The 23,133-nt window shown below is 63.5% G+C and overlaps 4 protein-coding genes across 5 annotated transcripts; 3 read left to right on the forward strand and 1 right to left on the reverse strand.

Moving 5' to 3' along the window:
* The first annotated feature begins 1,179 nt into the window (after positions 1 to 1,179).
* On the forward strand, positions 1,180 to 6,702 carry HAS3 (hyaluronan synthase 3). Of its 2 annotated transcripts, none has more exons than XM_062612988.1 (4): positions 1,180 to 1,416; positions 3,443 to 4,063; positions 4,555 to 4,656; positions 4,743 to 6,702. In XM_062612988.1, exons 2-4 carry the CDS (start codon positions 3,443 to 3,445, stop codon positions 5,664 to 5,666), a joined length of 1,647 nt encoding a protein of 548 aa, XP_062468972.1. In that variant the 5' UTR covers positions 1,180 to 1,416; the 3' UTR covers positions 5,667 to 6,702. The 2 variants fall into 2 exon arrangements, with proteins under 2 accessions (XP_062468972.1, XP_062468973.1); XM_062612989.1 differs by lacking the exon at positions 1,180 to 1,416 and adding an exon at positions 2,581 to 2,655.
* Positions 6,581 to 7,765, reverse strand: CHTF8 (chromosome transmission fidelity factor 8). Its single transcript, XM_062613078.1, has 3 exons — positions 7,754 to 7,765; positions 7,493 to 7,651; positions 6,581 to 7,396 (listed from the first exon to the last, which is right to left on the reverse strand). Exons 1-3 carry the CDS (start codon positions 7,763 to 7,765, stop codon positions 7,184 to 7,186), a joined length of 384 nt encoding a protein of 127 aa, XP_062469062.1. The 3' UTR covers positions 6,581 to 7,183.
* A 351-nt stretch (positions 7,766 to 8,116) lies between these two features.
* Positions 8,117 to 13,124, forward strand: UTP4 (UTP4 small subunit processome component). Its single transcript, XM_062612987.1, has 16 exons — positions 8,117 to 8,376; positions 8,453 to 8,641; positions 8,737 to 8,821; positions 8,941 to 9,030; positions 9,142 to 9,350; positions 9,523 to 9,694; positions 9,777 to 9,868; positions 10,179 to 10,275; positions 10,688 to 10,752; positions 10,876 to 10,998; positions 11,136 to 11,295; positions 11,564 to 11,670; positions 11,882 to 11,977; positions 12,211 to 12,396; positions 12,541 to 12,651; positions 12,922 to 13,124. The coding sequence occupies exons 1-16, from the start codon at positions 8,218 to 8,220 to the stop codon at positions 13,036 to 13,038; spliced, it is 2,058 nt and encodes a 685-aa protein (XP_062468971.1). The 5' UTR covers positions 8,117 to 8,217; the 3' UTR covers positions 13,039 to 13,124.
* A 1,111-nt stretch (positions 13,125 to 14,235) lies between these two features.
* Positions 14,236 to 22,282, forward strand: SNTB2 (syntrophin beta 2). The gene is made up of 7 exons (XM_062613005.1): positions 14,236 to 14,708; positions 18,335 to 18,545; positions 18,915 to 19,125; positions 20,188 to 20,330; positions 20,505 to 20,701; positions 20,845 to 21,026; positions 21,424 to 22,282. The coding sequence occupies exons 1-7, from the start codon at positions 14,282 to 14,284 to the stop codon at positions 21,514 to 21,516; spliced, it is 1,464 nt and encodes a 487-aa protein (XP_062468989.1). The 5' UTR covers positions 14,236 to 14,281; the 3' UTR covers positions 21,517 to 22,282.
* Positions 22,283 to 23,133: the final 851 nt, after the last annotated feature.

Below are 23,133 nucleotides of genomic sequence, written 5' to 3' on the forward strand. Positions count from 1 at the left end.
GGGCAATGTGGACTCGCTGGGATGGGGCAGGAAATAAAATGGAGACGTGCTCAGCACTGTGTCCGTGATGTCTCTGGGAGCTTTGTGAAGCTTCTGGGTGCCGTCGTTGCCATGTCCCAGCCTTCGTGTGCTTGGGCTGGTGGCAGTGACCCAGGCTCTGAGTGAGCACTTGGGTGCCGTGGAAGGGTGGGCATCAGCCAAGGGCGCCAGGAGGTGAGGGGTCTGCACAGCCACACAGCCTGGTCTGGTCCTCCCTGGCACTGTGCTCATGCCATGAAGGTGCTGGAGGGAGCTGGGACTGCTGGGATGCTGGCAGAGCCTACATGCTCCCTGCTGGGTGCCCGCTGGCATGGAGGAAGCTGTTCTGGGTGCCAGCCCTGGATGAGGGACAGGGACAATCCCTGGAGGCAGCAGCTGAGCCAGCTTCTAAATGTTGTGATTTTAGCCAAATCTGAGTGATTTTCCCGGGGTGGGGGGGGGGAGAAGGAGGCGGAGCTGGCATTGCCAAGCCTGCCAAGGTGGTGATGCCACAGTGCCGGGAGTGGGGCTGCATTTAGGACCCCATGCCCCTCTGCAGTGTCCCTGGGGAAGGCCCTGCCATGGCACTGTCCTTCTGCGCCTGTTCCTGGGGTCTCCCTCACAGCGAGATCTTAGGATGAGGCCCTTCCACTGCAGCACCAGGAGCCCCATCTGTGCCAGGACCATGTGTGCTCGGGGACATCCCAATATCAGTATCACCCGTCTCCCTGTAGCCAGGGCAGCCCCCGTGAGTGCTGCAGCACCACGGGCCCCACTGCTGCACCATGGACGCACCGGGTGGGGGGAGCAGGGCTGGGGACTGCGGTAACACAGAGCCCTCAGGGGCCCAGCCCAGAGTCCCCCCTTGCACTGGGCAGCCCCAGCCCCGCCATGCTCGGCCCCGGGTACCTGATACCGGTGCCGGATGGTGTGAGGTGCGCAGCACCGCTGCTCCCCGCAGGATTGAGGCTGCTGGGCTGTGTGTTCACCCCGCAGCGAAGCCGCCTGCGCCGGGCCCGCACCTCGCCGTGCCGTGCCGGGTGTGCTCGGGCAGCGGGAGTGCATTGTCCTCACCGGAGAGCGGCTGCAGCCCCGCGCTCCTCGCTGTCGCTGCTGCCGCCAGCCCACACCGGTGCCGGTGCCGCGCACGCCGCGATGCTGCCGTGCGGGCTGAGCCTCCCCGGGGCCTGCCGCAAGCAGCAGGGGACGGATTCTGAATGAAAAGTCTCTTTTGATGGGGCTGGGCGGGCGCCGTCCGGCCATCCTGCCGCAGGGAACAACGCGGGTGGCTGTGCTGCAGGAGGAGGGAGTTTGGTTTCCATCTCGGGCAGGGCTCCTGCGGCCAGAGCCCGGCCGGCAGCGGCGAGAGACACCCGGCAGCCACGGGCATAACGGAAGGTAAGGGGCAACCCCCGGGCTGGGACCCTGCCGAGAGGTATGGGGAGGGCTGCAGGGTGGGGACACGCTGCCCCTGTCCCCCGTTCTCCTCCCTGCTGCCTGCCTGCAGCTATGGGCACCCTGCATGCGCCTGGCAGCAGTGGCATAGGCAGCACCCTTCGAGATCTGATCCACACCGGCTTTCACACCTCCATGTCCCAGCGCTGCCCGGCTCAGCCGGGGCGTGTGGGAGCCCCACTGGTGGTGCTGAGGGTCCTGGTGGATCTGTGCCTCCTCCCCAGCGTCCATGGGCTCGCCAGTTCCTCACCACCTACTCCGAACACTGCTCAGCACCTGCAGTGGGGATCTGCTGCTCAGCATCACAGGGGTGCTGGGGGTTCCAGCTGAGGGCAGCCATTTGGCTGGGGTGCTCCTGCTGAAGGGATCCACTTCCCCAGACCCCGGGGGGGGGGGGGGGGGGGAAAAGGGTCAGGGCCTAATCACAACATCAATTTGCAGCCAGCTCCCAGCCCACATCAGGATGAAACCCCAAATGTGCTGGGTTTGAGCTCAGAGCTGAGGCTGCAGCTCCTCTGGGCTCTTCATGGTCCCCCCGGGGGCTGGCTGTCCCCTGCCAAAAGCCGGCACAGGGCTGCGGTCTCCCGGGTGACCCTGGTCCTGCGCTGAGTACCACTGGCCATCAGGACAGAGTGAACGGTGTGGGGCAGGCCCTGGGCACCCCCAGGGGTTCGCAACCTTGTGAGGATACCGGGGTGCAGGGACTTGACACGTAGGTTACCCGCGGTGTCATGAGAGGGATCGCGAGAGTGGGGCAGGGGGACGGGGTGTCCCGGGGTGTCCGCTGAGGTGTCCCCGGGTGCCCAGCCATGGTCAGGCAAGGGGCTGCGGCCGGCCCCTGGCCAGCGGCTCTAAGCCGGTGGCCGTGTCGCCTGTGCCGGATGCTGCCGGTGCCGGTGCAGCGCAGCGCCGGGTGATGCCGGTGCCGGTCATCACTCCCGCAGTGCGGGGCTGGAGCCGGTGCCAGGTGCTGCCGGTGCCGGGAGGGTCTCCGCTGCTTGCGGGCGGTGCCGTGGGTGGTGCCGGTGTCGGTGCCGGTGGTGCCGGTGCCGGGCGGAGCCCCCGCGGGCTGCGGGCGGTGCCGGCCCCGCCGCGGTATAAAGGGGCCGCACGGGCCGGGCCGAGTGCACAGCGGCGGCGGCGGCGGCGGCCGGGGCGAGCGGCACCACCGGCACCAGCACGGTGAGTCCCGGTCCCTCCTTCCCCCGGTTTGGGGCGCCCCGACTCTTCCACCCTCTGTCTGTGCCCCCACGCTGCGAGAGCGGCCGCGGCGGCACCGGGAGCACAGAGCCGGTACCGGAGGCTGCGGGGCCCCGGGGAGGGTCTGGGGCTGCCCGGGGGCGCTGTCGGTAGCTCGGGGGTCCCCGGTGGGGGCTCTGCCCAGGGCTCTGCGCCCTGCCCGCACCCCTTGCCTGCACCTTCCCCCACGTGTTCGTTCCCCCCCCACCTACCCGCGCTCCTTCGCCTGCCCGCACCCCCCGGCCGTGCCTGCGGTACGGCTCTGCGGTCCCCGCCGCTGCCCGTCCGCGCTGCCCAGACCCTGCCCTTACCGGGGTGGGGGTCCGGGAGCTGCCGGCTCCCGCTGCCGGAAGGTACCCGGGGACGCGGGGGGGCCGTGCACAGGCAGGGTGTCTCCCATGGGGACAGCCCGTGGCTCCCACGTCCCTGTGTCCTTCTCTGTCCTCCAGCCGGGAGGTTGCCTGGGAGCTGATGCAGCCCCTGCTGGGTTGGACGGGGCGTGGGGGGGTGCAGGCACCGTATTCAGTGGGATGCTTGGGACCCCCACGCTATGGGGCCACCTGGAAGGTCTCACCCCCAGACTGATAACTGGCGACGGACAGGGTGGCCATGGGGCGGCAGACCAGCGGCATCCCCGTGCTTTCCCCTCCTGGGGGTCCAGGCAGTGGGTCTGGATGTGGACTGTCCCCTGCGCCCTGCCCTGACACTGTCTGGTCCCCCCACTCCCCAGATGCCAGTGAGCCTCTCCACAGCCCTGCGCGTTATTGGGACCAGCCTCTTCGCCTTGGCGGTGCTGGGGGGCATCCTCGCTGCCTACGTCACAGGCTACCAGTTCATCCACACGGAGAAGCACTACCTCTCCTTCGGGCTCTACGGGGCCATCCTGGGGCTGCACCTCTTCATCCAGAGCCTCTTTGCCTTCCTGGAGCACCGGCGCATGAGGGGCGAGGGGCGGCCGGTGCGGCTGGGGCGCTCGGTGGCCCTCTGCATCGCCGCCTACCAGGAGGATCCTGACTACCTGAAGAAGTGCCTGCGCTCCGTCAAGCGCATCGCCTTCCCCGACCTCAAAGTGGTGATGGTGGTGGATGGAAACGGCCCCGACGACACCTACATGCTGGACATCTTCCATGATGTGATGGGCTCCGAGCATTCAGGCAGCTACATCTGGAGGAGTAACTTCCACGCGTGGGGAGAGGGAGAGACAGAGGCCGGGCTGCGGGAAGGGCTGGCCCATGTCCAGGCGCTGGTGCGCGGCACCACCTACTCCTGCATCCTCCAGAAGTGGGGTGGGAAGCGGGAGGTGATGTACACGGCCTTCCGGGCGCTTGGAGACTCCGTGGACTATATCCAGGTGGATGCATGGGCTGGGTGGGAGGGGGGGAATGCGGGCATAAAGTTGGGGCCAGGCAGAGGGGCTGCGGGTGGAGCAGGAGCAGCTCTGTGAACCCATCGCAGCACCTGCTGCCTGGTGCTGGATTCAGCCCTGTGCACTGGCTGCGGGGCAGCACCACTGGGGTTGGGAGGTGAATGGCTGCTGGCCCGAGGTGTCAGGCCCTGCCTGTGAGGGTTTCACATCACCTCTCGGTGCGTCCCCTGCCGCAGGCAGGTGTCACACTATGGGACAGTGTCATGGTGTGGGGTGCCAGGTCCCCACGCGCGACTGAGGGGTGGTGGCCAGGGCAGGTCCCATGGCAGGGCTGGGTGGCCCAGGGCAGCGGTGCCGGTCTCGGGGCTGTGCCTGGTCTCGCCGGCCGTGGCTCGGGCTTGCCCTGCTGCGGGCTGGGCTGTCTGCCGGTGCGTGGGTGCAGCGGGAGCGGGGCTCGACGTTCCCTCTGCCCCCAGGTGTGTGACTCAGACACGGTGCTGGACCCCGCCTGCACCGCGGAGATGCTCCGCATCCTGGAGGCTGACCCCCGCGTTGGTGGCGTCGGAGGCGATGTGCAGGTACCCCCCTGCTAGGGAGGGCACCCTGGGGTGGCGATGGGGGGGAGATGCAGCAGTACCAGGGCTCATGTCAATCCCTTTCCCAGATCCTGAACAAGTACGACTCGTGGATCTCCTTCCTGAGCAGCGTGCGGTACTGGATGGCCTTCAACGTGGAGCGCGCCTGCCAGTCCTACTTCGGCTGCGTGCAGTGCATCAGCGGCCCCCTGGGCATGTACCGCAATGCCCTGCTGCAGCAGTTTCTTGAGGACTGGTATCACCAGACCTTCCTGGGCAGTAAATGCAGCTTTGGGGATGACCGGCACCTCACCAACCGCGTGCTCAGCCTGGGCTATCAGACCAAGTACACGGCTCGCTCCAAGTGCCTGACGGAGACTCCCACCCGCTACCTGCGCTGGCTCAACCAGCAGACCCGCTGGAGCAAGTCCTACTTCCGCGAGTGGCTTTACAATGCCCTGTGGTTCCATAAGCATCACCTATGGATGACCTACGAGTCTGTGGTGACCGGCTTCTTCCCCTTCTTCCTCATTGCCACTGTCATCCAGCTTTTCTATCGTGGCCGCATCTGGAACATCCTCCTCTTTCTGCTCACGGTGCAGCTGGTGGGCATCATCAAAGCCACCTACGCCTGCTTCCTGCGGGGCAATGCCGAGATGATCTTCATGTCCCTTTATGCCCTCCTCTACATGTCCAGCCTGCTGCCTGCCAAGATATTTGCCATTGCCACCATCAAGAAGTCTGGCTGGGGCACATCAGGGCGCCGGACCATCGTGGTTAACTTCGTGGGGCTGCTGCCCGTGTCGGTGTGGGTAGCAGTGCTGCTGGGCGGGCTGGCCTACACTGCCTACAGCCAGGACCTCTTCAGTGACACCGAGGTGGCCTTCCTGGTCTCAGGTGCCATCCTCTATGCCTGTTACTGGGTGGGCCTGTTTGCCCTCTACATGGCCATCGTTGCCCGGCGCTGTGGCAAGCGGCAGGAGCAGTGCGGGCTGGCTTTTGCTGAGGTCTGACTGCAACAGGGGCTCTGCACCAGAGTGACCGTCACTGGTCCCTCCTTGCCCAGCACAACGGGTGCTGAGCTGTTGGTGCTGGGCAGTGCTGAGCGAACCCGCTGCTGTGTTTCTGATCAAGTCTTGCTGTTTCTTTTAGCATTGTTCTGGGTTTTTTCATAGATATTGATTTTTTTTCTGTACAAAAGCTGGCTGCTGAACGGGGAGAGGCCGAGCTGGTGCTGCCTGGCACCATGCTGGGCACAGCCTTGGTGCTGCAGGGGTGACAGAGGTGTCCCCCCACCAGTGCCATACTGGTGTTTATGTGGAGCGCTGCTGGCCAGGCTCCCCCACCCCTGTGTCCTACAACCTTCGGTGCTTTCTATGGGGATTTCATGGTCCAACCACCACGGTGCTATGGCAAAAAGGTCCCACTTGGCACCGTGTGCCAGCACCGCTGGCTGGTGCTGCCTCTGCCCCACGGCTGTTGTATGTGTGGGCATGTACCTAGGGGAGCCCTCATGGCTCCCTCCAGCCCCTTTTGGGGGTCTGGCTGCCCCAGGAGGGCAGCACCTCCTTTTAGCTTTGCCAAAGAGCCAAGGGGGGATCCCAGCACATGGAAACTGGGGGCTGTGGCTTGGCCAGAGTGTCACTGCAGCCCCATCATACCAACCCTGCTGCCTTCCTGGCACCTTGTCTAGACAGTGGGGAGACGCTGGGTTTTTGGGCTTTGGCATGCAGAGGAGGGTGGGGAAGAGCAGGTTCCCAACCTCTCCCCTTCCTGGGGAATTCACCCGGTCCTCTCCCATGGGCCCTCTTTTTTTTCAGGGCTTCAAAACCTTTCTACAATTGAGCTTTTAGATGGTTTTGTTTAATTTAATACAAGGTTTTTTAGGAGACTTTTGTAGCTCTTTGGTATTCAGACTTGCTGCGAATTGTTTGTAAATCTATTTATTTTTTAACCCGCGGTTGATTATTATTTTTTTTCTTTCATATTTTGGAAAAAAATCTGTTTTTATATCCTGATGGATTTGTCAAAATAAAGACTTGCACCGAGGCATGGTGGTGTGTGTGTGTGTGTGTGTGTCTGTGTGTATGGAGGGTGATGGTCCTGGTCCCCTGCCCTGGCTCAAGGGAAGCTGGGGCTCAAGTCCCTGCCCAGCACCGGATGTCCACATAGGTACAGAGGTGCTTTTAGAGGGGACACATCAGCAGATGGGCCCTGCTGCCACTCTCTGCCACAGGCAGGGGGCCAGGCAGAGCTGGCAGCACACTGGGACCTGCTGAGTCCAGGCCCTGAGGGCAGCCCCTGGGCTCAGAGGATGTCTCTGCTCACCTGGGATGGCACTTGGGTTTGTGCCCAAGAGCATGGCAGCTCTCAGAAACTGAGTCATTACAGGGGATACAAATGACCTGTGAAGGGCTCTGGGCACCCAGATGCAGGACCTGCACCATGAGGTGACCATTGGAGTCCTCTACACTGGATGGAGATGCCAGCCCTGCATCGCCCTGGTGCTCACAGCCACCAGCCCAAGTCCTCACGCTTTCTTGGGCACGTTGGTGATGATGGGTTTGGGGCGGGTTTTGAAAAGGAGCTTGGTTTTGATGAGGGCAGCGATGGTGTAACACGTATCCGGCCCCGCGGGGCCCGGCTCCTCGGCTCCCTGCTTCACCAGCACAGCGAAGGGCTTCTCCAGCTGCACCACCTTCCCGTAGAGGATGTGATGGCCCACGATGAGGACGGGCACCCCCTGCGGAGAGCAGCGAGGGGCGGCGGGTGAGGGCGAGCAGCAGCGCCCCTGTCCCCCGGTAGGGCCCGAGCCCCGGTACGCGCGCGGCCGCCTCACCTCGCGGGTGTAGTGCAGGTCTCCGAGGAGGCTGCCCGCCAGCGCGCCGCTCTGCCGGGGCTCCACCTCGCCCTGCAGCTCCACCAGCACCCACTGCGCCAGGCCCCCGGCCCCGCCGCCGCTGCTGCGGGCGAGACACGCGGGGGCTGCACCCGACGGCTCCAACACCCCCCCCCCTCCACCCGCCACCAGCACCCCGGTGCCGTCGGGGCAGGACCCGCACCCCGCGGGGCGGCGGCGGCGGCCTCACCTGGAGATGACGATCTGCACCATGCTGCGGGCCCTGCGGTGGGGCACGGTCAGCGCCGGGGGGGGGGGACGACGACACCGGCCCGGCCCGGCCCTTCCCCGGTACGCACCGCACCGAGCTCCCCGTTCCCTCGGGCCGCTCCGCGGGGCGCTGGTGCCCTCCAGTGGCTCCCGGGGCTGCGGGGCCGGGTCAGACCAGGGCACCCCGAGCCCCTCCCGCCTCCACCGGCCGCTCCCCGCCCACCCCCGGCAGTTCCGCCCCCCCTTCCCCCGAGGTTCTCCCCGCCCGGTCCCGCACCCGCCGCCCGGTAGCGCCCGAATCTCCCGCCGCCCCGCTCCTCTGCTTCCGGTTCCTCTTCCCTGCCCAGTTCCGTTTCCGGGTGCGCCGAGCGCACGTGGGGTTGCGCGGGGCGGAGCGGTCCCGGCCCGGTGCCGGTGTGGGGCTCGGTAAGCGGGGGGGGGGGGGGGAGAGCGCGATGGGGGAGTTCGAGGTGCACCGGGTGCGGTTCTTCGGGCTGGTGCCCGCGGGGGTGCGCTGCCTCGCCTGGCAGCCCCGCAGCGACCGCCTGGGCCTGGCGCGCACCGACGGCACCGTCGAGGTTTACAACTTCGCCGCCAACTACTTCCAGGAGAAGGTGAGGGCGCGGGGCCGGGCCGGGCCGGGCCGCAGCGGCGGGGGGAGAGCAGCGGGTAACGGGTGTGCGTCCTCAGGTGATCCCCGGGCATGAGGTGCGCTCGGTGGAAGCGCTGTGCTGGGCGGGGGACCGGCTCTTCGGGGCCGGGCTCAGCGGAGAGATCACCGAGTACGACCTGGCCGGGCTGTGCGTGGCTTGCTCCGTGGATGGCTGCGGGGGCCCCATCTGGAGCATGGCGGTCAACAGCAGCGGCACGCAGCTGGCGGTGAGTGAAGCGGGGCTGGGGCTGCGATCGAGGAGGCAGGGGATGAGGATTTGGGTCCGCCCATCCCGCTGGGGCTGATCCCAACCCTCCTGCAGATCGGCTGCGATGATGGCTCCGTTAGGTTATTCCAAGTTGTACCGGGTGGGATCCAGTTTGAGCAGAATCTGGACAGGAGGAAAGGTGAGTCCGGGAGCGCCCAGTACCTCAGTGCATCTTTACTCTGCCCTTCCTGTCCATCCTGGTGATGACCAAGGGGCTGCGAGCCCACAGGGCCACATCTGGAGCTTCCTTCCCCACAGGCCGCATCCTGTGCCTCTCCTGGCACCCATTGGGCACTCACATAGCAGCTGGCTCCATCGACAGTGTCCGCGTGCTTGATGTCTGTTCAGGTAACTTGTGCCCTGGGAGCTGAGCCTGGCCTGGCCCCTGGGTCTGTCAGCACTGGCTGAGCACTGGGGGGGAACCCGTTGTCATCCCAAACCATCCTTCCCCTATCTCAGGCCAAACTGTGCAAAGGATCATGGTGAATTACCACGTACAGAAGGTGAAGCAGGAGTGCATCGTGTGGAGCATCGCCTTCCTCTCCAGTGGCACTGTTGTCACCTCAGACTCCTTTGGGAGGGTGCAGTTCTGGGACTGGGAGCAAGGGACACTGCTGGACTCTCACACTGTCAGCAACTCGGCCATCCTCTCACTGGCTGTGTCGGAGGTAGGCAAGTCTCCTGTATCATTCCCAGGCTTCGGTGTGCTGGGGCAGGAGCTCCCTGGCTCGGTGCCTTGGGGCTGGGAGCGAGGTTGCTGGTCCCTGTCTGCCTCCCAGTGATGCCTTTTCCTTCTTTCCAGTCTGCACCCATAAACCCTTTCCTTGTTTTTCTCACCAGAAAGAAGACAGCATCATTGTGGGCACCTCAGCCGGCGCCACGTACCAGTTCCAGCTGCTGCCGGTGAAGCTGAGCAGTCAGGAGAAGCGCTGGATACGGACAAAGCCATTCCACTATCACACCCATGACGTGCGAGCTGTGGCGCACAGCTCGACAGCTCTCATCTCTGGGGGTAGGACAGGCTGCGGTAACCAGGAGGGCTTGGGTATCCCTGCCCCCAGACATATTTTGGCTGACCTGTGCTTGGCTTCCAGGGCTGGACGCCCAGCTGGTGATCCGCCCGCTGATGGAGAAGATGCAGGACAAAGGCTACGAGGCAGCGCTCCGCAAATTCACCTTTCCCCACGTGAGTGCTGCTCTGAGCCAAGGCAGGCTGGCAGGGCTGGCTCTTCCTGTGGGAGAAGGTTGGTCCTCCCTGCCCTCCTGGGTCCCCTCCCTGGCCCTGGCGCATCTGGAGGCTCCTGCCACGGAGGGTGTAGAAGCTGGCAAGCTCGTCTTGCTGGTCCTGCTAGCTTTCCATCTCCAGTCTCCCATTCCGTGGGACCCAAGTCCTTCCTCTCCCCCACCCCGGAGTCTGTGGCACCTCAGGGCATTTCAGCTTTGGCCCAGCCCTTCATGCCAGGCTGCGGGTTTATGACGGTCTGTTCTGCACGCAGCGACGCCTTGTCTCCTGTGCCAGGGAAGCCCGGCTGCTCCTCTTCCAGTTCTCCCAGCACCTGGAGCTCTGGAGGCTTGGCTCCACCAATGGGACAGGTGAGTGGCAAGGCCCAGCTCTCCAGTGCCAGCCCTGTGGCAGAGCCTGTGCTGGGTTTCAGGCACAAGCTGTCCTGTTGCTTGGGCAGCAGAGGAGTGGCTTAGTTCAGGTCCCTTCCTTCACATGGCCCTGCACTGGTGATGGCCCCGGGCAAGGCTGTGATTCCCAGATTCCCAGCGTGGCATATGCCAGGGCTTTCTTGTGCTTCCAGTGGAGCTGGGCCAGGCCCTGGGGGGTTCAGCCTCAGGGAAGGCTGGGGGAGGGTCTGGGTTTTCCCTTGGTGCTGCTCTCCATGATCCCCAGCTGTGGTTTCCCCACAATTTGGGTCCTGTGGGTTGGGAGCCTGGAGATGGAGACCCGTGTGGTTTTGCTACCATCACTGATGTACCGTGTGGTTTCTTATTGACCCAGGAAAGGATGGTGACGTCCTTCCCCTGAGCAGCATGCCTGAGCACCTCGTGCAACTCAAGAGCAAGGTAGGGCTGAGCTGGGGCTTGGGGTCCTCTGTGGCCACCCTGCTGCTCTCCCTCTGACAGCTGACCCCATTTTCCTGGCTGCGGGGAACTCACAAACCCTGTTTGGCCCCTCTGCACTTCCAGGGCCCGGAGCACATCTACTGCAGCTGCATCTCGCCCTGTGGCAGTTGGGTCACCTATGCCACTGCCTCCCGCTTCCACCTCTACCGGGTGCACTATGAAGATGACGGTGTCCGAATTGAAAAGGTGAGGAGGGTGATGGGCTGCCCTGCTGCAGGGACGGGTGGTGGGTGGCTGGGGGGCCGGGGCATGGTCAGTGTTATCACAGGGATGAGGGTGGCAGTGGTACGTGGCTGCCAGTGCTGCTTTCTTCCTATCTCAAGATCCCCAAAGTGTCAAAGCTGCTGCTCCCAGCCTACCAGCTCCAGTTCTCCTCTGACTCCAGCAGCCTCTTCATTGCCTCCGCTCGAGGTTCTGTCCACGTTGTCCTGCTCCTAGAGCCGGGGGGCTGCAGACACCTGCACACGCTTCAGCCACCATCAGGTTTGGGCTGGGGGGAACTGGTGGGATTGGAAGGTGCTGGGGGTCCCTGGGCTGCTGTGTCCCTCCCTTGCAGGGCTGAGGGCATCCCCCTTTTCCTGCTCCATGGTGTATGCATCCTTCCCCCTCTGCCCTTTGTGCTGCTCTGTAGGTAGGAAGCAGGGTGCAGATCAGCAGGGGGAAGACATGGGTCTGGATGTCCCGTGGTGGTAGGTCTGGGGCTCTTTGCAGGCTCAAGCACCCATTACACCTGGTGATGGTGTTTCCACAGGATCCCCTGAGGCTGTTTACCTGCTGGCACTGAGCGCAGATGGGCGCTGGGTGGCTGCAGTCAGTGGGGATTGGGCAATCCACATCTACAAGCTGAAACGCTTAAAGGTAGGAGCAGGAACTGGAGAGTGGCTGCAGTAACGGGCCCGCTGCCTCCTGCTGTGGGGATCTGGGTGATGGTGGGCTTCGTGTGTAGATCCCCTCCCCAAAAGGGGGATGGCTTTATCCATGGAGCAGGGCTGGGGGGTGTGTGTGTGTGAAGGGGGGTTGGAGGTAGCCTTGGGTGTTCCTGTCTGCATGCTGTCCTCCTGCCTTGCAGCATCACTGCACGGTGCCCATGTACAGCTGCGCAGTGACAGCTCTCGCCATCCACCCTGTCACCAACAACCTTGTTATTGCCTACTCGGACCAGCAGGTAGGAGCTGTACCAGTCCCAGACCTCATGGCCTCAGTCCCTTCCCTGTTTCTCCCCCTGGCCTTGAAGCTTTCTGGTCCCATGAGAAAGCTGCAGCTCCAGGCAGGAGCAGGGACTCAGTGTCTGGCTCACAACCTGGCTGGAGCTAGGGCTGCCATGCACCAGCATGAGGGGTAAGCCAGAGAGAACCAGGCCTCATGAGCCACCCCATCTCCCCTCTCCTGCTTCTCCAGTTGTTCGAGTTCAGCATTCCTGAGAAGCAGTACACGGACTGGAGCCGCACAGTGCAGAAGAGCGGGCTGCACAAGGTCTGGCTGGAGAGGGACTCGCCCATCACCCACATCACCTTCAACCCCAAGAACCCCTCACACATCCTGCTCCACGATGTCTACATGTTTTGCATCATCGACAAGTCCCTGGTGAGCCTGTGTGCCCGGGCAGGAGGGCTGGGTTTGTTCCCAGGTCACAGACATCCCTTGGCCATTGATACCTGTCCCTGCTGGGTGCAGTGCATGGCACTGGTGAGCCGGGCAGTGCTGACACATGCTGTGCACTCTTCACAGCCCCTGCCAGACAACAGTGCCCTTCTGATGAACCAGTACATCCTGAAGCAGCTCCCAGAGAGCGCCAGGCAGCAGCAGCTCCACGCCTTTAAGATATGCAAGAAATTCCAGGTAGGTAATGGTGTTACTGGGTGTGTGCTGTGTCAAGGAGGGGGTTGCCCTGCGCCTGTGGTCACTGTGATCCTCCCTGTACTCGTGCCCAGTTGCTTCCAGTGGTGTGCCAGCACCGAGCAGCAGAGCAGCTCTCTGTCTCAGCACAGCCACTTGCTGTGATCTCGTGGGCACAGATCCCCAGTCAGTGCTGGCTCTGTGTGGCTGAGCCCAGCAAGCCAAGGCAGACGGGACCTGGCTCTCATCTCCTGCCCCTTCTGTGCCCCCCAGCCCCTGCTCTTCGCAGATCTACTGGACGAGAAGTGCCTTGTGATGGTGGAGAGGCCCATTATGGACATCAAGACCCAGCTACCGCTGCCCACCCAACAGAAGAAATTTGGCACCTGAGAGCAGAACAAGCCGCTCTGGCCCCATGGAAACTGTGTATGTTGTTTTCCTAGAGCGCTGTACAAAATAAACCCCACTGTGCTGTATGCCTGTGGGCTCGTCTTTGCCCTGTGGGGCTACTCTGGTGTTCCAGGAATGGCTCAGGTAGGTGCTGGCCTGACCATAAGGGTGCAGCCTGCTCATGGTGTTCCCATGCTGGTGATCCTCCCAAGGACAAGGCAGCACTCCTGATCTCTCACCTTGTCACAGCATTGTGTCCTGGGTTCCCATGCAGGCCAGCAGCTGAGTAGTTTGGTGGGTGTATGGACACCCATCCCCTAATGAGGGAGGGGAAATCAAGTATCTAGGAGTAACTGGTAGATCAGTTCCCTTAGAAATCATAGAATCAAACAGGTTGGGAGAGACCCCTAAGAACATCAAGTCCAGCCTTTACTCCGGTACTGCCAAGGCCACCACTAACCTGTATCATTGATCACCTTGTCTCCACAAGTGTCCTGGGCAATCTGTTCCCATGCCTTACCACCCTTCTGGGGAACAGATTATTCCTAATCTCCAGTCTAAACCTCCCCTGGCACAGTTTGAGGCCGTTTCCTCTTGTCCTATCCCTTGTTACTTGGAAGGAGAGACCAACCAACTCCTCCAGCTTCCTTTCAGGAAGTTGTAGAGAGTGTTTTAAGTCCCCCTGAGCCTTCTCCACACTGAACCCCCCAGGTCCCTCAGCCGTTCCCCATCACACTTGTGCTCCAGGCCCTGCACCATTGCCCTTCTCCGGACCCACACCAGCAGCGAGGGGCCCAGAACTGAACACGGGATTCACCAGTGCCCAGCGCAGGGGGCGGTCGTTGCCCTGCTCCTGCTGCCACATCGCTGCTGACAAAAGCCGGGGTGCTCTTGGCCGTAAACCGGGCGGGCAGGGGCGCGAGGCTTTAACCGGAACCCGGGAAATGGAGAGCGGGGCTGGAAGTAAAGCGCGGGGGCGCGAAATCGCCCGCGGGGCGGAGCTTCACTCCCCCTCCCTTCGGCGCCACCAATCGCAGCAGAGGCAGTGAGAGCCGCCTCTGCTGCGATTGGTCTCACCGGAGAGAGGGGAGGGGCCTCTTAGCCCCGCCTCTCCCGCGGCGTGTAGCCTATAGCAGCGCGCCATGCGGGCGAGGGGCGCGTTTACATGCCCACGCCCCCTCGGTAAACCCCGCCCCCTTTCCCGGTGCGCGGCGGCGGCGGCGGTGGCGGCATCACCGGCGGCATGGCCGTGTGGACCCGCGCTTGCAAAGCGGGGCTGTTGGAGCTGCTGTTACGGGAACGTTGGGTGCGGGTAGCGGCGGAGCTGAGCGGAGAGGCATTGAGCTTAACGGCGGAACCGGGAAGCTGCGAAGCGGCGGTGGTTAACGGCGTGGTTAACGGAAACCCGGAGGCAGCGCCCGGTTGCGTGCGGAGGGTGCGGGTGGTGAAGGCGGAGGCGGGAGGGCTCGGTATCAGCATCAAGGGAGGTCGGGAGAATCGTATGCCGGTGCTCATCTCACGTATCTTCCCGGGGTTGGCGGCGGAACGGAGCGGGGCGCTCCGTCTCGGCGACGCTATCCTCGCCGTTAACGGCGTCGATCTACGGGATGCTACTCACGATCAAGCCGTCCAGGCGCTGAAGCGTGCCGGGAGGGAAGTCATCCTCGAAGGTACTGACTAAACCAGCCCCGTCCGCGTTCCCCATACTGGACCCCTCCTCTCCCGGGTGCCCCCCAGCCCCACTACCAGGTCTCACGACACTTCCCTGCCTGCTGTCACTGGGCTCCTGGACCCCCCCTTGGGCCCTTTTTCCGGTTGGGGGACCCCACTCTCCCTGTTCTCCCACCCTTCCCACTGTACATGTGTGTCCCCCCAAAACTCCCAACCCTGGTGCTGGGTCCCGCTGTGCCCCTGCCTGGCACGGGGACGAGGACAATGCGTCCTCTCCCCTGGGAGGGGTGCTCCTGCTCGTGGTGGGATGGGAACCCCTCCCAGCTGGCAACAAGGGTGGGCAACTCCTACTGACCATGTCCCCCACGACGGCAGAGCTGAGGTCCCCATGGGAAGAGCTGGGGTTGCCCGGTGCAGAACTGGAGCCCCCTGGCTGCAGTGGCCCCCCATGGATAGTGTCCCCAGCCTTCAAAGACAGAACCTCCACGGTGGGCACTTGTTCTTCCTGAAGCCCTGGGAGGGCTCTGTCCAGGGTGTTAGGGTCTGCCCGTTACCCTGGGGGCTCTGGACCCACCGTACAGCCAGTTTGGGGCTGGCCTTATGGAGCCACCAGCTCCTGCCCGACCTGTTCCCGGCAGCCCAACAAGCTCAGGCAGGACCCGCCTGCCCTGTTGGTGCGCGGCACACAGGGCTTGTGCTGTGGGGTGCTGTGCCCCAGGCAGCTGGCAGGACACAAGCCCTTTGTGTTGTGTGGGTCAGAGTGTCCCAAGCAGGTCCATGGTGCCGCACACGGCATCCTGTTCTCTGGTGCGTGGAGCTGCTCTGCGGACACAATGCCCATTGGGTGCTGGAATTGGTCACCTGTACCAGGCTGGGCTGTGCTGGGCTGATGCTCGTGATGGATGCTTTCAGCACGAGGGCAAGCAGGTGGGCTCCTTGGCACGGGGCAGCTCTCTGTGCCTCGGGCAAGGCTGGGCAGCTGTAAGGACCATGGTGGAGCTGTGTCGTTGGGCTCGGTGTTTAAACACCCACCGGTTCAGGGCCGCTGTCAACAGCAGCAAGAGAGTCCTCGCAGGACACCGTGCCCCATCCACCACCTCCCCACTGCATCCTTTCCCTGTCTGTTTGATCCTGTCCCACAAGAGCTCCAGCCCCGTGCCATGTTTATCCTTTGCTTCCGCCGCAGGCACAGGCGCCACAGCAGCCGCCCCTTCCCTTCCTGCTGCGGCGGCTCATCCAACGGCTGCAGCTGGCCCAGGGCCTGGCAGCACTGTCCAGCACCGGCTGGCACCTGCAGGCCACGGAGAGGACATGGGGGAGACCTTGGCTGTGCCGTCCCACCACGTCCCTCCCTCCTCACCAACCCCTGGAGCTGTGACAGCCCTGGCAGGGTCCTGGACGGTGCCAGGCTTCACCTGGGCCGGCAGCTCCTGCCCTGGGCACTGGGTTTGTCTGCAGGGACCAGCATCTGGCGCTGTCGTCTCGGGGTGCCCACAGGCACACGGCGTGCTCTGGCATGCTGCGGCGTGCTGGGGGCAGGGAGCCCTTCCGCCTGTGCTGGGAGCTGCGGGCAGAGCTGTGGCCGGCAGGCGCACACTGGGCAGGCAAAGGGGAAAGCCCATTGCAGAGCTGACCCATGTGCAAAGGTGGAGAAACCTCTCTGGTGTCTCCCCTCTGGGTGAGGCACCGGTGGCAGGAGGGGGCTCCAGCCCTGAGCACCAACTGGAGCTGTCCAGGCAGTGCACGGGGGCTCAGCCCCGTTGAGGCTGGTGCTAACCCGGCATTGCTGTGCAGCCAGAGCAGCTTCCTGCAGCAGGTTGGGCGAAGGGTGCCGGCAGCGACCGGGTTTCCTTTGTGGTGAGGTGTAGGTGGGGCAGCACAGGCTGTGTCAGGGGGTGGCTGTGCTCCGGACACTGCCTCACCAGGAGCAGAAGAGGTGGCTGCAGATGCCATCGTCCTGGCCTGTGGTGAGCTGGTGGCCGTGCCCCGGTGGACACTGGCACGGCAGAGTCTTGGCACAACGCTCTGGAGGGGGGTGGCTGCAGGGTGCCAGGCTCCCGTCTGGTGCTGAACGCAGCTGTCCACATCTGGCAGAAAGCCCCATGGCAGGACCTGCCCCGCGGCGCGTCCCTGCCCTGCCCAGCCAGGCAGCAGGATTAGGGGTGCGCGGGGACGGCGGTAATCCCGGGATCAGTGCGGCGGGAGGCTAATATTAACTCATTTGCTGCCCGCAGCAAGGACAAGCGTCTCATGGCAGCACGTCCCGCCCTGCTGTGCTGCTCCCTCAGCAAATCAAGCAGGCGGCTGTGGGGGGCTGAGAGCCCCTGTGGTGGGGGACGCAGCGGGTGAGCCATGGGCTGTATCATGCCCATGGACCCGGGGGTCCGGCAGTGGTTCTTGTGGCCGAAAGCAGGACCGGGGCCCCATGGCTGCCTCTGTTCCCCTCCCTGGCAAGGCGTCGGTTGTCCTGGCTCTGCAACAGGGAGTTTCACTTCATGGCGGATTACGGCTTATTTGCCTTTTTCTGTTGTTTAACTCCCCGCTGCCCTGGGGTGTGTGAGCGTTGCCGTTCCCGGCACGTTCCTCCACTGTCGAGGGGCTGTGGGGCTTGGCACGGGCACGCTGCTCTCTCACGCCATGCGTGCCGGGGGGTAGCGCGGCGGGCGAGGGTCCAGCCCCAGCTGCGATCGCCTTGTCCCAGGCTGCCGTCAGCACTCCTCGCAGCTTTCCTGCCTCATCCCGGCCCTGGCAGCGGCTCCACTGACGCTCCCTGACATCTTGGAGGCGTTGGCTTTCCCTTGGCGCGGCAGCTGCTGCAGCCTTGGCACAGGGGGAACCCGTGGTGGCACCGTGTGCGGGGTGAGCCAGGCCACCGCTTGCCCCATCACAGCTGGGATGGGCTCCAGGGTGCCCGCGCCTCTCTGGGGCTCTGCTTCATCCCGGCTGGGTGGTGCACACGGAGGGATGGTCTGGGGGGAATAGGAGTCGGTGCCTCTTTCCTTCCTGCCCAGCCTGGAGAGGAGCGTGGAGCCGGGATGTCCTGGCTGCAAACGCTTCTCCTCGTCTCCATCCCGCCGGGAGCGGAGGCAGGCTGCCGGCAGGTTGCTGGCAGGCACAAGCAGCAGCATGGGGTCAGCTCGCCGTCAGCGCTTGCGGCGCTGGAAACTTGGCCAGTGCTGTTCTTGCAACGCGGCAGCCAGGATGGGCTGCAGCCTGACCTCCTGCCCGGCCCCATTGTGCTGCGCCGCCTTCCCTTTCCTACACCCGCGACGGCAGCAGGGATGAGCCGCCACCGCCTGTCCTTCACTTGGGATATCTCCATCTCCGGGCAGGGTGGAACCCTCCAGGCCATGGCCCCATGTCCAGGCCTCTCCAGCCGTGCTGCACCCCCGGGTGGGAAGGGGGGTGCCCCTTTCCTGCTGCCTGTAGCATGAGCAGGGAGCGAAGTTCAGCTCCCTGGCACGTGGGCTGTGCTGGGGCTGCTGGGGAGTCTGCCCGAGACCCTCTGTGTGCTGTGGGGACAAGACACCCCATGATCAGAGCATCTTCGTCGTGCAGGGCTCGAGTGTAGGGGTGCAGGGTCCCTGCCCAGCCCTAACCTGTCCTTTCCCCTTTTCCCCCATAGTGAAGTTCATGCGGGAGGTGACCCCCTACATCAAGAAGCCCTCGCTGGTGTCGGACTTGCCCTGGGAGGGGGCTGCCCCGCAGTCACCCAGCCTGAGCGGCAGCGAGGACTCGGGCTCCCCGCAGCACCAGGGCCCCCGTGACCGCAAGGTGATCCCCTTGAAGATGTGTTTCGCTGCTAGGAACCTCAGCATGCCTGACCTGGAGAACAGGTGAGGGACTGCCCGTCCCGTCCCGTCCCCCCCCCGAGTCCAGTGGTTGCTGGTGGGGGGATCCACTCCCCATGGACTCCCCCAGGACAGGGCTGGGTGCTGCCCACGACCCCCTGCTTCCGCTGCTGAACTCTGACAGGGAAGTTGGGTGGTTTGGCCAGGGCTATGCTGTGCACTCCCTGACCCTATGGGGTGGCTGGCAGCCTCTCCTGCCTATGGAAAAGGGGTCCCTGCAAATCCCCCCAGCTCTGCCTGCTGTCAGGGCTGGCACCAGCCTCCCCGGCACAGCCAGAGCCCCAGACCAGTGTGGGCAGTTTGCTGGGCTGGGCACAGGTTCATCTGGGTGCCCCCGTTCCCATCCCCTCTCAGGCTGATCGAGCTGCACTCCCCGGACAGCCGGAACACCCTGATCCTGCGCTGCAAGGACACAGCGACGGCGCACTCCTGGTTCACGGCGCTGCACGCCAACATCACTGCCCTGCTCCCGCAGGTGCTGGCTGAGCTCAACGCCATGCTGGGCACCGGCGGCGCCGTGGCCGGTGGCAGGGAGGTGAAGCACATCGCCTGGCTGGCTGAGCAGGTACGCGTGCCAGGGCTGTGCTGAAGCTGCTGCTGTGGGGACAGCAGTGACAGCAGCGGCGCTGTGGGTGCAGCTACATGGCTGATGGAAAGCTCCATCACCAGCCTGGACACCCGGCTCTGCTGTTGTGGCTGCACCGCGGTGTTGTGGATTAAGCCCAACTGGTAACTCAGAACCATGCAGCCTCTCGCTCCCCCCTTTTGTCCTTTCCATCTGGGTGGGATGGGGAGGAGAATCAAAAGAATGTAAACCCCATGGCTGAGATAAGAACAGTCCAGTAACTAAAGGATATATAAAACTACTACTACTGCTAAGGGAAGTAACAAGGGGAGAGAATATAAAACTAAAAAGGGAAGGGAAGAAAACCCCAATGAACACAAGTGATGCCCAGTACAATTGCTCACCACCTGCTGACTGATACCCAGCCCAACCCAAGCAGTGATCTGGGCCTTGCAGGTGATTCCCCCCAGTTTCTATACTGGGCATGATGTGCTGTGGTATGGAATACCCCCTTGGCTAGCGTGGGTCAGGTGTCCTGTCTCTGCTCTTACGCAGCTTCTCATGCTCCTCCTCACTGGCAGAGCATGAGACTGAAAAGTCCTTGATCAGGGTTAAGTGCTACTGAGCAAGACTAAACCATCAGTGTGTCACCAGCATTGTTCTCAGACTAAAGCCCAAACACAGCACTGCACCAGATACTAGAAGGACAAATACAGCTGTTACAGCTGAACCTACGACACGCTGCAAAGGCAGTGCTTCCCATGCCCTCAGCACCTTCTCCTACTGGGATTTCCTGGCTATAGATGTCCATCACCCTCTTGCTTTTCCATGAGTTCACTGCCTGAGAGCCACAGCCTGCCCGGGTGGGTACCACAGTGAGGTCAGCCCCAGCAGTGGAGTCCCCTAAGGGCTGCTCCCAGCTTGGTTTTGTGGGGTCGGTGGCACCCTGCACATGGACACTACTGAGAGCCCTGCAGTGTGGAGCCGCTGCATCGGGGCTAGCCTGGTCATAGCTGCAGTGGCCCTCCCGTGCTCCTCACCGTGCCCTCGTGTCTCTTGCAGGCACGCCTGGACGGAGGGCGGCAGCAGTGGCGACCTGTCCTCATGGCAGTGACAGAGAAGGACCTGCTGCTGTACGACGGCATGCCCTGGACCAGGGATGCCTGGGCATCCCCTTGCCACAGTTACCCGCTGGTGGCTACCAGGTGGGCTGGCAGGGCTCAATCCATCCATCCTCATCCTCTGGGCCCAGTTCCTTGGCTCTGCTTCTTGCTGGAGCAGAAGACAGACACTGAAACACTGGTGGGCATGGTGCAGCATCCTCCTGATGCTGCCATCGTGCCCCTGACTACCCCACCTGTGTGTTCCCCCCACCCCAGGCTGGTGCATTCAGGCTCGGGCCTCCGCTCGCCCGCCCTGGGCTCGGAGCTCACCTTTGCCACCCGGACGGGCTCTCGGCAGGGTGTGGAGATGCACGTGTTCCGCGTGGAGACCCACCGGGACCTCTCCTCCTGGACACGCATCCTGGTCCAGGGCTGCCATGCTGCTGCTGAGCTGATCAAGGAGGTGACCGTGGGTGAGTGCTGTGGGGAGGGGACACTCCCGGGATCCCCCCTTCCCTGCAGCAGAACCCGGCTGTCCTGGCAGGGACCTGCACCCGGGGTGCAGCAGCAGCAGCAGCAGTGCAGGCAGTGGGTTAAGCCCTGCCTGTGCCCGCAGGCTGCACCCTGGGTGGGCAGGAGGTGCTGCTCTGCATCCACTACGAGTGTGGCTTCACCATCTGCCGCGAGGAGCCGGGTGGCAGCATCCTCTTCCGCTACCCCTACGAGAGGCTGAAGATGTCGGCAGATGATGGCATCAGGACCCTGTACCTTGACTTCGGGGGCCCCGAGGGGGAGCTGGTGAGGAAAGGGGCAGCCGGGTTCGGCCCTGGCTCTGGGTGGGCTTCCCTTTGTCATTCACTGTGAGGGTGGTGAGGCGCTAACACAGATGGAGCTGTGGCTGCCCCATCCCTGGCAGTGTTCAAGGCCAAGGTTGGACACAGGGGCTTGGAGCAAGCTGCACCAGTGGAAGGGGTCCCTGCCCGTGGCAGGGGTTGGAGCTGGAGGAGCTTTAGGGTTCCTTCCAACCCAAACCATTCTGGGAGTCGTTGATCCCTGCAGCATCACCATGGCTGCCTGGACCCGTTGGGTACCACTGGCTGGGAGCTCCCAGCCTTGGGTGTGAGATCCTAGTGCCCCCCATGGGGTTTGGCAACATGGTGGGGGGGCTGACTCCGCTCTCCCATCTCCCCCCCAGGCGCTGGACCTGCACTCCTGCCCCAAGCCCATCGTCTTCGTCCTGCACACCTTCCTCTCAGCCAAAGTCACCCGCATGGGGCTGCTGGCATAGGTGGTCCCACATGCCCCCCCCCGCCTTTCCCCATCACAGACCAGGGGGAAAGGGGAGGGCCCCCCCCAACCTCCTGTCCTACCAGTGCCTTTCCGGGGCTGGGACTCGCTGCCCCAGGAGCTGCCGGGGCAGTGGCAGGATGGCTGCTCTGGGCTGGGGGGGGTCTGAGCCTCTCCTGCTCTGCCCTGGCAATCCCAGCCCCCCCGGTTCTGGGGGGAAGGACAGGGCACAGACAACAGCTTTAACTCCCCCCGGGCCTAAACCCATCACTCATCTCACCAACTGTGCCTTGGAGCACCCCAGTGCTTCCTCCAGCACCCCTCCTGCCTTGGGGCTCCCCTCCAAAGGGGGTCACATTGTCCCCAATTGGGACGGGTCTGGGGCTCCGTGATGCCCCCATTGCTGCAGCATAGGGTCCCTCTGCCCCAGTCAGGGTGGGGGACACATACTTATCTTACTTGGGGCATTCATGGGTACAAGAGGGGACCCCCTGCACCCTGCTGCTGCTCTCAGTGCTGCTGCAGAGTGCAGCAGTGATCCCCCTAAAACCTCCCAAAGCCAGAAAACAATGCTGTGTCTCTGCTTCCTGCAGGGCTGGGGCTGCCAGGACCCCCCCCAATGGCACCCCCAACCCTGCAGCCTGGCCCCTTGCCCGGGAGCTGCTGGGGATCTGGCCCCCCACGGCTCGGGGGCTCGCAGGCCCTGGGGATTGGGGCAGTACATGTAGATTGATGCACTTTCGCTTTTGTACTTTCTCTCCCTCTGGGGGGGGGGGGGGCAACTCCGTGCCATGGGACACCCCCCCCCCCCCCCCCCCCAGGGCTCCCTGCTCCTAGCTGAGGCCCTGTTGCTCCTCAGCCAAACTCCTCTGCTCACTTTCTGCTTTCTATGGGGCTGTGCTAGCTGGGGCTGTGGGGTGCAGGGGGATCCTGGGGGGTGCCAGCCCCCACTGGGGCTGCAGCTCCCACACAAGCACTACAGGCCCCGCACGCCCCTTCTATTTTTGTATTCTTTGTAAATCGCTATTTATATCAGATTGCCTTTGATGGGGTGTCTGGGTCTCATTCTGGAGGGGCTGTGGGTGTCACAGAGGAGGTCACAGTGATGCGTGTGTCCGTGCTGGGGGTGAATTGACGGTACAGCACATGGTGGTGGTGGGGTGAACAGTGCTGGGCTACCCAGTGTGGGAGAGACTGGGAGGGACTGGACAAGGGGATGCTAGGGGGACCCTGGAGTGTTGTAGTTTGGGTGCCTGGGGTAGCAGAGCCATGAGGGTCATCGGTGGGCGCAGGGACACACAGCTGTAGGATTGTGCACACATACATGGGTGGGTGAAAAGGGGGGGATGTGTATCCGTGTTGGGCTGTCTGTAGGTGCAAGCACATGCCCGGGGTGCACACGTGTGCGTTTGTGCATCCATGTGTTGTGGTCAACATGCTGAAGGGAAGAGATGGGATTCAGAGTGACCTGAACATGCTTGTGAGGTGGGCTGATGCCAACCTCATGGAGTTTAACCATGCCAAGTGCAAGGTCCTACACCTGGGTCGGAGCAATCCCAGGCACAGCTACAGGTTGGGCAGAGAAGAGATTCAGAGCAGCCCAAGGAGAAGGACTTGG

This window comes from Pezoporus occidentalis, unplaced genomic scaffold (assembly GCF_034315485.1).
Source record: "Pezoporus occidentalis ecotype Australia unplaced genomic scaffold, CSIRO_AGI_Poc_V1 ctg163, whole genome shotgun sequence".
NCBI classification, from domain to species: Eukaryota; Metazoa; Chordata; class Aves; order Psittaciformes; family Psittacidae; genus Pezoporus; species Pezoporus occidentalis.